Here is a 17,810-nt window from a genome sequence, read left to right on the forward strand (position 1 = left end):
TCTAATCATTGCCACTGCACTGCACAACAGTTCCTTGTAGCCTTTAATTATACCAGTATAACCATGGAGAGCTGTGTGTGCATATGCATGGCAGATGAGGGAAAGACAAGGGGGCAGATTGTAAAGCACTGAAATTACTTGACTGATGTCTCACACATGGAGAAACCAACTCCATGTGGGTTTTGTTTCTGTAGTATTCCGATTTGTTTGTTGGAACATGCTGTAGTTTTCCATCTGGGATTTTCATTGATTGTTCCCAGATTTGATAAACAGTGAAGCAAGTTGAGAAGTCCAACCTTTTGCCAAAATGTATGTTGACATTCATTTACAAACATACCTCATGACACTGTAAAACTAAGCACCACTTTCCTATTTATGATGTGTTTCAAGAAGTAACAATGGAAACAATCTAACTTTCATCTTTTTAAATGACAATAAACTCTCTCAGGAAACTTTGCAGCTGCAGTGAGACAACCCAACTGAGCCAGTGTCAACATGCAGCTGGTACCCACAGAGGCAGTCACGCTCCTTCTGCTCCTGCACCAGTCTCCAGTACAGGTTTTGGGTTTCTTGCAGGTTAATTATATCCAAGCTCAACATGCTAAATCAGTTTACCATCAGGTCATATGAATGCCAGATTTGGCAGAATGGCAAGAGCTAAGAGCTGAAGAATAAAAACTACCTTTTTTTGGTGGTACAAGACTACTGGATTCACTCAAGTCCTTTTCTTCCAAATGCTCTTAAGTTCAGGACACATGCTTCAACCCTGACAATGGCCCTACTCTAACTGGATTTGCAGACAATGACTTAAGAACTTCTCATAAATATCACTTCTCCACCCATTTCAATAATGGCATAATTGAAAATTTCTTTTGTGTTTAAAGCATCCTCCTTTGAGATTCAAAAATTTTGAAGCTGTCCTTCAAACATACCAATTTAAATGGGAATCAAAGCCAGTAGTTTTTCTACTGTTGGAACAGATTTTTGGCATATTGTCCTGGGTTCAGCTCAAACCATGACACATATTTAGGATAGTAAAAGTATTTACACGAAATTAAAAGGAACTCAAACATTTAAATGTTGAAAGAATTCACTCTAAATTAATATTGCTACCAGTAAAAAAAAAATTCCTTAAAAAGCTTTGTTCAAAACAGGATGATTTGGATAGTGTTCAAACAAAGTCCAATTATTGATCATTCCTGATCATCATTAGAACTGCGGACACTGCAAATTAATTTCACTTACAGGGTGTGCTGGAAACTGTCTGTTACGGATTTCAGCACTTCAAAATTCACTGTAGGAGAAGGGCAGTCGTGCTATTAAGAACAAATGCAATCTCATTCCTTCTTTACTGACATGTCAATAAAAATACTCTTTTACTTTGCTTAATGCAATCAAACTTAATTGGAAGGAATGGATATTTTAACAGGATAGAAACATTTGCATTCATCAAATGCACTGCTGATTTTAGGCTGCATATAATGGCTAATGGAAGAATTTTTTCATGACTTAGGTTTCCAGTTATACTTTATAGTTCATTAACTGTTGCAAAACTAGAATCATCACTACATTTTAACTTTCAGAAAGAAATGCACCCACCCCATCCACAACAAAATTAAGTAGACTAAACATGGACCAGGATACTTCAGCATTTATTATACAGTGAACAGAAGCAAGCACCAAAATGGCAAACCTGCATTACACTTGAACTAGAAAATAAATTCAGCCTAATACACTGCCTACACCACTTTCTCTGAACGCATCCACATGCCCAGGAATTACTCTAATGTCATTAAGACTCAGACATTTTATTCTTGGTTTTTAATCTATTGACCAAGTAACAGTTCAATTCAGGTCACTGAAAGTTCTTCGTTGTGGTACAGGCTGCCATCAAAGTAATTCCCTGTATTTCCCTCTCAGCATACAGCGGCATTACTATGCAGTGATGCTACACTGTTAATATATTTCAGCTAAGCTCTCTCTCTCTCTCTCAGAGCTATGTCTGCCTTACAAAGAAGTGGGGCAACACAGTTTGGTGCTACTTGGTTGAGGCTACCAATGAGATCCACATGTAGGGTAAAATTCTCAAGCATCCAGATCAGCTTTTTTTTACAGCCAGGAATTACATAACTTTTTCAATTTCCAAATCTCTGATTCACAGGGATACAAAACTTCTTTTTTCCAAGGTCATATATATTATTTTGATATACACAGCGATAAACCCCAAATATCAAGTTAAAAGGAATTACTGATTCATACTTCAAATGAACATCTGACAACAGCTTTATTATCACTGTTCCTTTTCATTTTTGAGGAGTATCTATTGTTCACTGTATTGTATAAAAATGGAACAAAACACAAACTGACATCATGTAATTTTTGTCAAGGGATTATACAAGTGTTTGCTGATTCAGAACAACAAACAAACAGACTGCTTCCACAGGGATAAAAGACATAACACATTGACCTAAGAAAAACAGTTCCTTATTTATATTTGAGAGTTTTTTTAGTAAAACTCTGTATTTTAAAGGTGAAGTTTTGCTAGCTAATTAAAAAAAAATGGGAGGGAAGGTGAAGAGAGACAGGAAAATAAAAAATACCATACCAGTGCTTTGGTGTGACCTGAGTCAAGCTTATGACTTCATCAAGAATTTCATTCTTTGCTTTTTCAAACAGTTCATTCTATGCAAAAGGCAAAATATGGAATAAAAAGATTTTAAGTATAGTTCAATCATGTTTCCATACAAAAAGTAAAAACCCAAAACCTTACACCTTCCAGTCATATTCTGGACAATTTATGCGCTTGTTGTAAGCTATCCTGGTTTACCATACATCTTCCCACCCATCTCTTGCATGCCTCCGGCCAGGTGTGGCATTTGAATATTCAGGGTCTCTATAAAGGAATTAGAGAATGGGATCATAATTGTTTTGATACTCCATCCGATTGAAAGACCAGGGAATCTAACTTCTCTTTGCCAGTTCTGTCATGATCACAAAGAAACACTGACTTATGCCTGTGAGTGAGTTAGGTCAGTGAACAGCATACAGAAGAGTGAAGAACTTCTAAGCATTGAAGCATCACAATTTTGAAGCACACTATTTCATAAAACAGAGAGCTCAGTATTTTCTTCCCCTAGAACGATCTACACTGTTCTCGCGTTTTAAAATATCAGTACTGTTCATTTACTTTAAGAAACCTTTACAAATGAGATTAAATGACAATTTTAATCCATAATTTTCAACACTTTGTAGCACAGAAATTAAAGCAGTAATTTACCCTGTCGAGCTCTCGCAACCGGGGGTAATTGTTCTTCCATTCAGTCTCAAGATTGAAACGTGTGGCTGCAAAATCAGAAATAAGGCCTTAATATTTTTCTTGTCTATATGCACTTCATGGCTATCTTAGAAGTTCAGCTCATAAAACTGCCACAAATCTTGCTTATGACAAACCCTCCAAGAACATTAAGTGCCTCTGCAAATGAGCAAATTTTTTTGCTGTCTATGTTCACATATTCTGTCTGCAAATTGCAGGATTCATGCACTGAAAAACTGTAGCGGAAATAGAGCCGTGCAACTCACATCTCTGTACTAGGCAGTCCTGACCCGGCTGATCAGATGATACCTCTATATAGGAAGCCATTTCTGAATCCAGTTGAAGAATTGTGTTTTGCCCACAAAAAAACCCTGAATTTTTTTCTTCATACTTATTTACTTCTTTGACTTTTAGAGCAAGTGGGTCCTTCATTCAATGAATTATTTTTTTTCTGTGTTTTTGTAAAGATTAACATATAAAACACAACTGCCCAAGCATGCTGGCAGAACAGTATGATATATATGTGGAAGATCTGTTTAACAGCAAGCTGCTATTTCACTTGGGTTTTGAAAAGATGTTTACCTTTAAAGGCATCTGCTTGCTGCTCCACAGACTCTCTCACCATTTTCCAAAAGCAATCTGACACAGCAAGACTTAAGTTCTTTGTTGTTACCTGGTGTGCCTTCAGCATACATGTCCTATAAAGGAAGACAGCTAGAGGAAATTCTTCCATGCATTACAATGCTTTCTGGCCCCCATTTTCTCCTCACAAGAATAAAGCTTTGCTTTATATAGCAGACAATAACATGCCAATGTGCACCTAATCCAAAATCCAGTCTCTTCCTCCAAATTATTCAGTGACCAAATGGGGGAGGAAAGGGAGGGAACAACACACAAACCAACCCAAAACCCCAGAATCCCAAAACTCTCACCACAGATTTTTATTCTAAAGGGTATAGTGCAGGTATTGCAGTCCCAAAGACCATGTAGCTTACTTTCCTGAGAAATACAAACCTGTGAAATCAAAACTTTGACCAACTAGCAGAACATACATGCTAACCCTTTGAATACGATATCATTGTCACACCAAGATGACTGATATTTAGAGGGACTACAACTAATTTTTGGGCTGGATTCACTCTTCCCAGCTGTATCAAGTGCCTAGACTTTGCTGGGAACTTAGTTCTTCTAGAGCCAATGGAGAGATGCAGAAACCTCTGAAGAGAGGCTCAAAACTCCAGCGGAACCAGCTGCTGCCTAAAGATGCCTGTGTCTCTCCATTGACTTACAGAAACCAGGCTCACTTGGTCACCTCGACAAGATACTTCATTTAAGCAGATTAAACCTCAAATAGTGTTCCACAGTGCAGTCCTCCTTTAATTTCAGCAAGAAAAACTGATGCTAGCATTTACCAACACAGGCTTAGTTTAGTGAAAGGAATAAATAGCAACATACTTCAACAGCTTTGAATTTTGAAAAAATTCCTCTTCATACTCTTTTATAGATTCAATGCTTTCACTGCTGTTTCCTGGAGAAAGAAAAGAGTGCTGCAACAGTTCCATTTAGACAGTTTTCTCTGCTATCAAGGAGAAAATAAGCATAGCCAGAGCTCTCTTTACCTTTTCCAGTAACAACTGCAAAATAACCCAAAGCTTTCATTGGGAAGAGTTTGCCTTCAATTATTTGCTGGATCTATGAAAATAAAGGATTAAAAAACTGTGGTTAACTGTGCACAAAGACATTATTTCCTTCAGTGCAGTTTCAAAGCCAGATCTAGTTTTATCTATGCATGGAGTGCAATAAAAGGCATTTTTGTCATGGGACTTTGAGTTCTACAGGTATTTAAAAGAAAAAAAACAAACAAACAAACAAAATAATCGGGGGCATAAACCAAATAAAGCATAACACAGCAAAACACAAAATAAAGTGAAAAAGCCTATCCCAGAATATCCTAAAGCATTCTCAGAAAATAGAACTTGCTCAGGTCACCTGCAAGAAAGGAACCAGTATTACAGCAAGCTGTAGCTAAGCTGTCACTGAAGTCATGCAACTGATCACTAAAAGCAAAGCCTGGGATTAAAACAACCACCACAATAAATAAATAAATAAACAGTGCTGAACACAGAAATAAGCACTCAACACCATCTAGAACAGGCAGGCAAGGTCTAATATTTTTGACAGCATCTCAAGTATTTTTCCACGTGTGACTTAAGCCATCACAATATAAGAAAAGTAGTTTCAACTCACCCTGCTGGGGCTAGCCACGTTTTTCTCAGCAAGATCAACTTTAGTCAACACAAAAATTGTTCTTTTTCCTTGAGGATCCATTTGGCTGACTAAGTCTGTCACAATACTGCGTTCTGCATCCACTGATCCATCTAAACCAAACAAAACCAATGCTGTATTTTAGGGGCTATATAACCTAACACGCAGTACTGAATACATAGTAGACATCAAGTAAGTTTCATGTTGCAACTTAGAACCAGTAAAATTACATTTACATTCAATTTTTGGGTACAAAAAGCGGAAAACTGCTGTGTTCCAGTATTATTAAAAAAAAAAATAATTGTAGTTGTATAAGTTTTGAACAAGTACCAGTTCACTCAAAATACTAAACTCTCCTATGATCTGCTGCCTCCAAAACACTTTTGAAGAAATATTGGATTTTATTATCACCACTGTTTTTTCAAATGATAAAAACTCTCATCATAAAGCTGTTTTTTGCCATGGATACCAAAGGTGCCTTAATTTATAAACAGACATTCTGTTTTGTACACTATACAAATTATCACAAATGGAAAAAAAAAATAAAATCTGGACAGTCCTCAGAGTAACCTAAGAATCACAGATAGAAAATAAAAAAACCCCTGTCAGTCCATAAGCATCTAGACTCTTATTACCTTGAATACAAGGATGATGGCATTAGGATTCTGCATGTAGGCCTTGCTGATGCTAAAGATAGTTTCCTTAGTATCTGGAGCCATACCTGATGTCACAGTCTTTAATATGTATATGGAGATACATGTTTAAAGTAAAAGAAAACAGAGTATGTAAAAAAAGAAAAACAATAGTTAATGTTTTCACCATCTCTTCAAGATTTTTTTTTTTTTTTTTTTTTGACATCTATTGCATACTTACACTAATGACTCCAGGTAAATCAACCAATACCATTCTCTGCAAACCAGGACCTTTCACACTTAAGGAGATGGTCTGTGAAGTAAAATTGAAATTAAAGGTTTATACACTCACCTCCTTTGTATGTAATTACTTATACACACATATAAAACTATCTAAGTGCATATTTATACACATATGGTTTAAACCAGCAACAGCCTGCAATTTTAAATGGAAGTCCAATTTTATATGCACAGAACTGTGACACAAAACTGATTTTAACAGTCCAAATACACTTTGTATAGTGCAAAATATTACGTATACACAAACTGGATTCACCAGTGTTCTATCTGAAGAATACTTACAAAAGATGCACATGTACAGATATTTGCCACTGAATATTTGCAAGTCTTACCTCAGTGCTAACAGTGCACCCTTCCTTCACACTATTTCTCATTCTGATTTCTATTTCATTTCTCAAAGCTGCAAGCTGTTTTGAGAAAAGCAAAATATCAAAATCCTTATAATTGTGATATAAGAAAAATAAACATAATTTAACAAGTTTACTTTGAATTAAGATCTCTGTTTATAAATACCATCTCAAATGCATGTTGAATAACTAAGTCAGGTAAATGAGTTTCTAAATCACAGGTTACCTGCAGACTATTGCATCATCCAAAAATGTCTTGGCACAAGAGCTCCTTCTGTATTTCATCTACTTTAGTGCCAGCCAAAAACCACACTAAGAGATAATTTAATAATGAATATAATGCCTCACCTCACTAAACAGATTTCACTCTAATTAAACAGGGGTTAACAGTTCACAAAGACACAAAATTTTTCAGAGAATTAATAAAAGTCATATTAACTTCCAGTCACTTCTTTACACTTACATCCTCTTCCTTGGTCAGATCAAATTCCCGAGAGCTGTCTTTGAATAAAGCCACATGGTGGGGACCTTCACTAAGGGTTACCTAAATAGTAAAAGCCTTGTATGAGAAAGTATGGTGAATCTAACCCAGGGAAACATGAGACATAGATAGCATATGTACACTTCCCACTGCAGACAGACTACTATATATGATGTTTATTCAGCACGGTACTACTTACAGCAGAAACCACTACTCTGATATTATATATGGATCATATACAGGTCTGAAGCAGTTGTCACTGACTGCATCAACTCACTTGCTTAGAAGCCATTTCATAAATTAATGTTTACATATATTTCAGTTAATGGCGTAATCAGAGGGAGAACAATATGGCAAATGCTGATTGAGAGATTATATTTCTTACCTTCACAGGGGAACGTGTCATCATCTCCCCAGACCCTCGAGGGAATATGCGAGCTTGGGCGATCATTTCTAACACACTGGTTTTTCCTGCACTTTGATCTCCAACCACCACCACCTTAAGTGAAAGTTTAAACAGCCATTGGCTTTCAGCAGGACAATTTGGAAGCTTAGACAAAAGCTGACTAAAAAGATGTTAATCTGTAGCAACACTGGCTGCATGATGTTTGACAATAAATGTACTGGTTTAAACATTGAATCCTTGAAAAATACTAACTTTCAGTCACGCAAAAATCTTGACTTGCTCTTATGACAGCAGTCTACAAAGCAACCTATAGGCCTAACCTGCAAGGCCACCTAATGAAGAGAGAAAGCGCTTGCTGTTCTCGTGGCAGGCATTTCTCTTCTTGTACAAAATCCTTTCAGCAGGTGAAACACTGAAGACTTACTCATCCATCTTTACCTGGAGAAGGCTGAATTCTGACGTAGTTGCTGTCATTTAACCATCTTATTGTCCTCCTATAGAAGCCACCAGTGCTACAGGTGGTTGTGCAAGCGGGAAGCATTCCTGGCTCTCCCTTACACCAGCAATGAGGCTAGCCAAACCCCTTCTCACACTCACCCCTCCAATAGCAGGAGGGGTGGGGAGGTTAGCCTACTGTGGGTAGGTTAGCCAGGCACCTTGCCTCCTCAGCTCCATGTGTGGGAAACAACAGTCATTTTACAATGCTGAGAAGGCTGAGGTGCCTGGTCTGAAACCATTTAAAAATAAAAGCTAAGCACAGCAGCAATGTCTGTATCTAGATAAGTTTTTATCTATGAGGCAAGACAGACTTAAAATAATTACATTGGTTATTCTTTAAATTCTCTTGTTACATTTAAAATTGGGAGTCTGTCTGGAGTTACAAGAAAATAGCCCGGCACTTGAATTTTTTATCTACTTACTCGAGGTAGGTGATCTTGAGTGTTGTAACTGGCATCGTAATCAGACAGGATGTCGAGTACTTCAGAATACATATCAATCAAGGATTTCTTAAAAAAAAAAAAAAAAAAAAAAAAATCCGAAATGGAAAAAGTAGAGAGAGAAAACACAACCAATTAACAGAACAAAGACTTCATCTGTATATTCTATAAACTTTTCTGTAAAAGTGCATTTATTCGCTCCTGATGGCTTGAAACCTAAATTGTCTATACTGCAGCAGAGATCTCTGTTTTATGAAGTACAATACCAAGCAAAGTCACCCCTTGTCTTCCCTGGATGAAAATACTGCAGATGCATCTTGCTGAATAAGCAAAATGAAAGCTCTTATGTACAGTGTAACAGAACAAAACCACTCAGACTTCAGTTTCTAAGTTAGGAAGCTAAATTGAGTTTCTTCCATTAAACACCTAGATTTGCATTTTCAGCTTGAACAGTAAGCATTAATGAAGGTATAAAGCTATCAACCTCATTCTGTACAAACAAGAACACTTTATCTTCCAGTTCCCAGAAGAAAGAGGAAGATCCATATTGGTCAGTGATGCAGACTGAGGCAGAAAGCATCCATTTTTAAAATGCTCAGGATGCTGGCACACAAAAGCAAAAGAATACTTAGTTCAATCTCCCTGGATTTATACAGGGCTGTTAAAAGATGTTTCCTAACCCCGTAACTATATTTCCACTGAACTCAGCAAGACCTATTGGCAAAAGACCACGTGTGTGAGAAGAGTTGGAAGTATATCTATTAGCAAATACAGAGAAGCTACATCAAAAATCTAATCCACATTTCCCATTCACTTAGGCAAGTTATTTAGTTAGACGTGGTAACCCCATTGTGCTCTTCAACTGAAGCCAACGCCTTAACATGTCAAAAATTAGCAAAGATGTAACAAATGTTAAAAGTTCATCTATGAATTATCTACAATTTAGAATAGCATCATGAAAAATGTGGCATAATTATATTTCAATGGTGATTTGTGACTCATAAGTACCTTTAACTTCCTCTGATGAATCCCCTTGTCATCTCTTTGCAGTACCAATTTTCTTAGTTCTTTGTTCTCCTTCTCTAATCGCTCAAGCATTCTTTGGTATTTGAGCTACAAAACAGTGGTACAAATATACTCTTGTAATTACAGAAACACTACACTCATATGAGCAAATCCTTCAGGCAAGTCTTTCAAAGATATAGAAACCTTTGTCATCACTACAGTTTATTAAAAATACAAGACCATTAAGGGAAGAATGTTAAGCTTTTTTCCAGCAACACAACACCTTTGCTTAAAAAGTTTTAGTAAGACCACAATGTTCAAATTTAGGGATACATAAACCAATCTTTAACCATCTTAAACAAGCACCATTTTCAAAGGAGCTACACATCTGCAGTCAGAGACAAATTACTGTCAGTGGCAACTGGCTGTTCAATCGAGAAGATTGCAGGGCTTCAATTTGAATTTGCAAGCTTAGTTTAGACCCTTTCTTTACTATATATATATCTCTGAAGATGAGACATTAATATAGTTCTGATACCTACTCTGAAAACTGTTTTCTATGATGTAGCAATGTATTTGGCCTGCATGTACTTTCTAAAACACATTAAATTTCAAGCTGTTATGAAAAAAATAAATGCCTTCCAAAAAAAAATATATAAAAAGGTTACAACAATATTAAAAAAATTCTATCAATAGCTGTCATTACTGTTCAAATTTTCCAGGTTTTGATTTATTTAAAAAGACATCACTCTGAACAGCATCATCCTCTTTAGCTTCTTAAAGGGATTAAATGTCCTCTTAAATCCCAAACAGAGGGCACAGAGGGCAGAGAAAAAGCTTTTAAACTGCCCACATCAATTTTCATGCTAAACAGTCCAATCATAGAAACAGCTGTAATCGAAAGAACTGCTTGCTGCTTCACGATACAGATATTCATTAGATTTTCATGGCTTACACATTCTAGCACTGTACCTGTAATCATTTTTCTTGATGGAAGAAAACAAAAACAATACTTTGCTACCTCTGAATGCCACTGGATGTCTCACCCCACATATCCTATATGATGTCTATTTTTCCACCTGGACCTCTGATGTTAGGTCAGCGAATGCACTTAAAAGCTTCTTTACTAGAAATGACATTTCCTAAGATTACGGGGTTAAAATATAACTCCTTAATAAGTAAACATATTTCCTTTCTGCAACAAATGTGCCATTTAAACATACAAGCTATCACAGATATATTTAGTAGCACTGAAGTTATGAAAGAGAGCAGTAGAATGTTACGAGTAAAATTAACATGCATAGCAACTTAAAAACTGGAATCTCACCACTGTATTTACGTAACACTCTTGGGCTAACTTTACATTTCAGGAATATATAGCACTGAAGGCAATGAAGGTATTTAGAGAAAGTATGATTACACATTTGCCCTATTCTTACACTCTCTCCTTGCATTCTGCCAGTCATTGTCAGAGAAAGAACAGACTGGACTGACCTTTGGTTTGTGCCAGCAGTAAACTCCATATTGATAAACTCAAAGTTTGAAAAAAGCACTGCATTTTTACCCAATCTCTTACATTTCAGGTGTGCTTTTGTCTAGTAAGTCTCAGTCTGCTGCACATAAATCTCTTCTTAAGACATCAATAACTCAGAAAAGTTACCTGAGTACGTAAAAGTTCTTCTTGAAGTTGATCAATCTTCTCTTTGTCAGAAACCTACAAAGAAAAATAATAATGGCTACTAACTCATTGTTTAGTTTATCCACTGCAAGAAATCGAATCACAAACTGAAAGCTTCATTCCACATACAAAAATTGACTTTAAAAGCAAATAAAATTCTTCAATTTACATTTGAGATTTAACGCTGATGGGAAGTTCCATCTGCAACAGGAAGTTCGTATTAAAAAAAAAAGTCTGAATTCCAATGCATGCAAATGCAAAAATTAACCCTTCAAGACTTAACACTAGAAAAGCAAGCTTAGGGAAAAGCAAACTCTACATGGTGCTCACAGTTTTCTGTCCACTGCCCTAAATGTAATTTTTGTTGTCAAACTCAGAGGATCTTGTATGTTCATTTCCTGAATTAGTACAAACTTAATGGGATACAATCACTAAAACACCTACTTGCTACAGAATACTTTCAGTTAAGTATCCACTATTTCTGAATCTTCAAAGGATTCTTATTTTGTATCTGCTTTTCAGAATTATAATCCTAAACATGCATGCACAACTTCATAAACTGTATTTAGGACAATCTTGAAGGGTTATTTTAAAATATTTAAATTATACTAAAAACTGGAAAAATTAGGATATTATAATACAAAACATTTTGAGGTTCAAGGCACAAATGTAGTCAGGTCAGGCAATTAGAGCCATTCTTAGTCAAATATTCTCAAAATAGGTTCATCAAGATATAATAAGTTGTTCAAAACTCCTTTCAATAACACAGAGGCAAAAGCATAAACAGTGCAATACAGCGTCATATGATGTAAATATTTACAAGCAACATAAAATCTGATGGTTGACTAATTAAATATTAAGTTTAGAAAAACAATAATCTGAAACAACGATATAGGTAAAAGCTTCAATATTTAAATAAAGCTCACGTGACATTTACAACTCAAGTTAGCTTCATATCAGAAAGAGCATATTATCTATCATGCAGAGGACAGCTGTCATTTAGACACGAATCAATTTAGATACTATAATTTCACACCAATTGTTACACATTAAACAAGAAAAAAATCCACAGTTATTCATAGTGATATTATTTAGCTATTAAATCTGTAATACATAGGATTGTGTACTCATGAATACATAAAGAATTCACCTCATAGAAAGCAAACCAAGCTGACACTTGCATATGTATCAATTATTTTCTCATTCACAAGCAACAAAGAGGAAGTGCTGTAAACTGACTTCCTGTCCATTTCTGTTAATTAGTTCAGTCACAGCAAAAGTGCATCAGAAACAGGGTTAGTTTAGCACATAGACAATTTGACGCATGCAGCCACACAGTGGTATATGTAAAGAAGCATTTACATATACACACACTTTAAACACCTCAGACACATAAGGGGAAAATAAAAATAGAAGGGCAAAGAGAATGGGGTGGAGAGTCAGAAGCAGCAAGAAAATAAAGGAAAAAAATCCAGGAAAACAAAGCGTTCCCATGTGATGCAGATTTTCAAAGCAGTTAGCATTTTCTTGCTCTCTGCTCTTAAGCAAGCTGTTAAGAGCAAGCTCTCTGCTCTGAAGCTCGAAGGACTTCTGGGGCCTTGATGCATCTTTGAAGTACGGATTATAGACACGTTACCTCTAACCACATGAGCACTTTTATGTACAGTATACTTTTGTTAAATACCGCAAGCAAAAATATTGCAGAGCTACATGTTGCAAGATCTGAAGTATTACCTAGAATTATCTAGCATTAGATGATTAACTCTAACAAGGACAATTAGACAAGTTTTTTCAAAAATAACTAACAGCTCTAGAATGACGTATATGCTCCAGCATTTGGTTCATTCAGGTGCGCTTTCCATGTTAGTACATGCAGTAATTTGAACATGTAATTCATACTACCGCTAAAATTTAAGTTGCCAATAAAAGCTAAACTATCAGAACAACCTGAAGTGCTAAATCATAGGACTAATCTATGATTTCTGTTCACAAAAAATAAAATAATCAAATATCAAAATCTCTCTACATAGGCACATCAATATTTGTTTAATTCAGTTCAGTTTGGTTTGTACATCAAGATTCCTCCTTCTTTCCCCATTGCCACCATAAAGACTTAACCACAAAAGAAAACTGTAGGGCCCTTTACTAATCAAGGGTTCCTGCACAGAGATGCAGATACCTCTTTACTAAGATTACCAAAAGCTCCTTATGCACATTTTGCACAGTGTTTGCTTTCCAACAACCTTTATCACACGTTGTATAAAATAACCATGTGCCTCTGAAAATTCAGTACCTCTGATACCATAGTTATTGGTTCTGTATATGTTCTAACCAGACTATAAAAATTCTAAATCGATCATCTACAGAAAAACTACAATGATTTCCAGTAATACAAATTAAGGTATCAAGGCGCAGACAAAATGCATGTAATAAGCAGCCATGCACAGTGCAGCTATACAAGGCTAATCAATTATACTGCTAAATATTTATCTAAAGGTTGGGGGGGGGATCAAAAGGAAACGGTTACATTTTTGTTTTTAATAACCTCTCCTATGTTTTTTACAATTATTTAATTTACAACTGAAGTAGATTTAATATTGAGTAATTAAATTAAAAACGGAAAACATGCAAGTAAATTGGGCAACAGAACTTCCAAGAACAGAAATGAAATGATCATGTTCTCTAGTAGACAGGCAAGCAAGTCAACTCAGTTAAAAAATAAACAAGGTTAGTTTATGCCCTGTCAAAACAGCATGAGATGACTTATTTCAATGACAGTAACAATTTCTTCTTCCAAAGGCAATTTGAATCAATGATTGGAATCTTGAAGTTATAGTCTTATATCAAGATATTATATAAAATAGTTTTCAAAGAAAATTGAAATCTCTTTCAATTTGTTTCAAACGAAATGATTAATGTGACAAGCAAGACATATTCCTCGTCATTAGGCATGTATGCCAAACAGCACATTTGAATGCCAAATTAAAACTTTCTATATACAAGGACAGTTAAACTTTCAACACCCAGAAAACACAAAGCATCTGCCTTGGAGGACATTTACAAAGATAGGCCTTACAGTTATGTCACAGCTTAGGAACTGTAGAATTAGTTGCAAGAAAGTACTAACAAGGTAGAATTCCACTGAGACACAAATGTAATACCAAGCTCATTTTTTTTCAGATTGCATTTATTAGGCTGATAGATTTTTATACCTCAAATATTGTATTGCCTTTCCAGTAATTTTTACATCTTCATACATTTCATTATAAACTTCAAGCTAATATTCCATACTTCTGCTCCCTCAATGAACTGCATACAATCTTTGTTATACAATGCCTAGATTCATAACTGAGGACGGAATACATCACTGCTCTTTTAAATCCAGACAGAATATTAACTAAATAAATTTTAGAAATGAAATGAGGAAAAATTGCCTTTCACTTTTTTTTTGTTTGTTCTAATTAAAAGGAAGATTAATAGTTTTGTAACTCTAAACCATAAAAAAAAATAACATAGCAAGAAAGTAAAATATTTGAATTTATGAATGCTATTGCAGTTTCAGAGAACTGTGATTTCCTTTTTTGTTGACAGGCTACAAAGCATGACAATTGTAGCTATGCAACTATGTCTAAAAGTTTATTTCACATCTGTGTTCCTCCTTCTGTGGGAGTTATCTTCAGATGTACAGAAGATAAAGTTCTGTATGCAGTACTCAATTCCAAAGCTGTTGAAAAATATGAGTAATCAGAAAGATTTTCTGGGGGCACAAAAGCAGCCAAAGCAGCAATGTAGTTAAGAATTACAGGTTGTAACAGATCAGACAACTAAAATATTCCTATTTAGGAAGTTCTTCCAATTCATCTGAGTCATATAACAACGAATAAAGTGATCAGAGCTTAAATTAAGTAAAATTATATGCAGATGTTGAACAACCACAGCATATCAGTATAAACTGTCCTTTAAGAGGGAAAACAGACAAAGCAATATCTTTGATAAATATATAGTAGACACTGTTACTAACAGCAGCATTTAACTGTCTATGCAAAAGTGTTTCTAAGGAGCTGCTGTAATTTTCAGGCTGGTAACAGTACAAAGCAGGAAAAAATGTTCCCATAAATACATTGCCTGTAAACAGCTATACTTTTATAAAGACAGAGCTACTGTAAGTAAGCAACGGTAGAGAAAACACTTGATGTTTATTCACATACTTTCCTTAAATGCATTTTTAATGCATGTACTTCAAATAACAGTTTTTATAGAGGCAGAGAACATACAAGTTCAAAGTGACACAAAGTACCTGTTCTGCTCTTAACACCTTGCTTTAAATACGACTTGGTTAAACTGAAACAGGAATATACATCTGTAGTGAAGTTGGCTGTAATAACTATTTAGGCCCATGATTTAATTAGTTAGATTTTTCTAGCTCAAATGCAGGAGGCTGAAGTATTTGATTAGTGTGAATACAGTACATATTTTTCCTTAAGCCATCACCTTTCGCTTCTGCTGGGAAGAGCCCATGTTATATTGGCCAGCGGCTCTGCGTGCTTCCTCTTCGTGCTGCTGGATTTGTTGTTGCAACAGAATGAGTTCACCAAGCAGGCCCTGCCATGAGTTTACAATAAAAAGGAAAGGAAAAATTTGGGGTGTAAGGAGAACAAAGTTAAACCAAAGGGCATGACAAAGACAGATGAAAACCAGGTATGAATGGGTCAGTTCAAACAAAAGTGAAATTTTGTTAGCAAGATCTCTTGCTAGCCAGCTGGGTGTGGATATAGTCAGCAAAACCATGCATTTTGCAAATCCAGGTAGAACAAAACAATAAACATTTAGCTATATTTTATAATTATATTCAACTAATTATATTTAACTAAGCAGCTAAATCTTAAAAAAAAAAAAAAAAAAAAAAATCAACTATCCTGGTTTTAAGCTATTCCCTGAGGTTTCAGAATTTTATTTCAATTATTCATACCAAAAGTTCTCAGCAATTTTTCACAACTTAACCATGCATGTATTTAAGTAATGTGTTTTGGATATTCTACACAAAGCTGTGCATAACAGTTATTAGGCTCCACTTTGTCGTTAACATAAAAGTTCACATTCAATTCTTATTCCCAGCAACGCAGGCAGTTTATAGAAAGATGATTTTGCCTGCTACTTCACTTTCTCAAACTAGAAGCAAAGTAGTTTCTAGATCATAAAGAAAAAGTTCCCCCTCTACTTCTGTAACACTGCAGTTTAAATTCATGCTGTAATAATACCTCCTGATCATTTCAAAGTCCCTGCAACATAATGCTTACTCATTTACTTCAGCATTTCTATAAAGCTTAGTTCTCTTCTCCGTCCATACCAAATACTCTTGTAATGGTAAGCTGTCTTTGAAAATTGGTTTAGAGATATGCCAGCAGCTACCAGAACTTTACACACAATTTATTTCAGAGAATGTAGACAAAAGTATTAATGAATTATTTAAATAAAGCTATTTAAAAAAATATTGCATCATCTTGTAAGAAAACATTTGGGGAAATGAAAGGTTTCAAAAACGCGCTTTGGGAATCAAAACAAACCCTGAAATAGAACTTTGGTGTAAGAATTCAAGACACCTGCCATCAAGTTACACATTTGTTGCATGGAATACACAGGCATGTACACATAAGGATAAACAACACAGAGCATGGATAAAAGAAGAGAGACAATCAAATGAACGAATATAAACATCTGTTAAATAGTGTAATATTTACACTATTTGTAAATATTTGTGCAATATTTCAAGAATAGAAGAATCTTCATATTTGTATTTCACTGAACCACTTTAAGATTTAATAAATTTCTATATTGCCAGACTAGCAAACGCATTAGAGCTGTGCCAAAAACTCAGCCAAAAGATTTAATTTCTATAGAGCAGCAAGGAGAGCTCATGGCTACATTCAGTATTAGAGAAGGAATAATAATCTTTTGCCATTTTGCACACAAGGAAACTTTCAATATGATCTGAGAATAGTCCCTTTAAAAATTATGTTATTGCTCAAGAAAATACAAGAAAACACACTGAACAAAGCCTGCTATGAAGGCCTTCTAGAATTTAAACAGGAACTGTAACAAACGTTTGAAGTCACCGAATCTAACTATCTAATGTGCAATTACTTCCTAAGGCATCTGCTCCATGTGAATCTTACTCCATAATAAAGTATGAAAAGCCCTTTTCAACTATAGTTAGCCCAATTAATAAAATATTCAAGTAAGAAATACAGTAATTTAAGAGGCCTCTCAGTAACACTTTCTTCTTTGTATGTATCAGTCAATTTTATTCCCTCTATTTTCTATTTCTTACTTTATAGGTTTGAATTTAAAAAAAAAAATAAAAATAAAAAATCAAGTAATATAAAGAACCTTAAATAGCACAGAACTATACACACAACAACCAGGCTGGTATGAACCAGGACACAAA

The 17,810-nt window shown here is 35.2% G+C and overlaps 1 protein-coding gene across 1 annotated transcript in view; it reads right to left on the reverse strand.

Moving 5' to 3' along the window:
* The window catches only part of OPA1 (OPA1 mitochondrial dynamin like GTPase), a 54,975-nt gene that overhangs the window by 26,814 nt on the left and 10,351 nt on the right, over positions 1 to 17,810 (reverse strand). Inside the window, exons 7-22 of the mRNA XM_030495000.1 lie at positions 15,857 to 15,967; positions 11,348 to 11,401; positions 9,691 to 9,795; positions 8,665 to 8,751; positions 7,724 to 7,837; positions 7,321 to 7,401; positions 6,843 to 6,917; positions 6,452 to 6,523; positions 6,214 to 6,312; positions 5,736 to 5,748; positions 5,561 to 5,691; positions 4,933 to 5,005; positions 4,769 to 4,841; positions 3,896 to 4,011; positions 3,278 to 3,342; positions 2,606 to 2,682 (exon numbers count right to left, since the gene is read on the reverse strand). Coding sequence (XP_030350860.1) covers positions 2,606 to 2,682; positions 3,278 to 3,342; positions 3,896 to 4,011; positions 4,769 to 4,841; positions 4,933 to 5,005; positions 5,561 to 5,691; positions 5,736 to 5,748; positions 6,214 to 6,312; positions 6,452 to 6,523; positions 6,843 to 6,917; positions 7,321 to 7,401; positions 7,724 to 7,837; positions 8,665 to 8,751; positions 9,691 to 9,795; positions 11,348 to 11,401; positions 15,857 to 15,967 — 1,346 coding nt within the window. The remainder of the gene's footprint in view (positions 1 to 2,605; positions 2,683 to 3,277; positions 3,343 to 3,895; positions 4,012 to 4,768; positions 4,842 to 4,932; positions 5,006 to 5,560; positions 5,692 to 5,735; positions 5,749 to 6,213; positions 6,313 to 6,451; positions 6,524 to 6,842; positions 6,918 to 7,320; positions 7,402 to 7,723; positions 7,838 to 8,664; positions 8,752 to 9,690; positions 9,796 to 11,347; positions 11,402 to 15,856; positions 15,968 to 17,810) is intronic.

The sequence above is a fragment of the Strigops habroptila genome, chromosome 8 (assembly GCF_004027225.2).
Source record: "Strigops habroptila isolate Jane chromosome 8, bStrHab1.2.pri, whole genome shotgun sequence".
In the NCBI taxonomy this organism is placed as follows: domain Eukaryota; kingdom Metazoa; phylum Chordata; class Aves; order Psittaciformes; family Psittacidae; genus Strigops; species Strigops habroptila.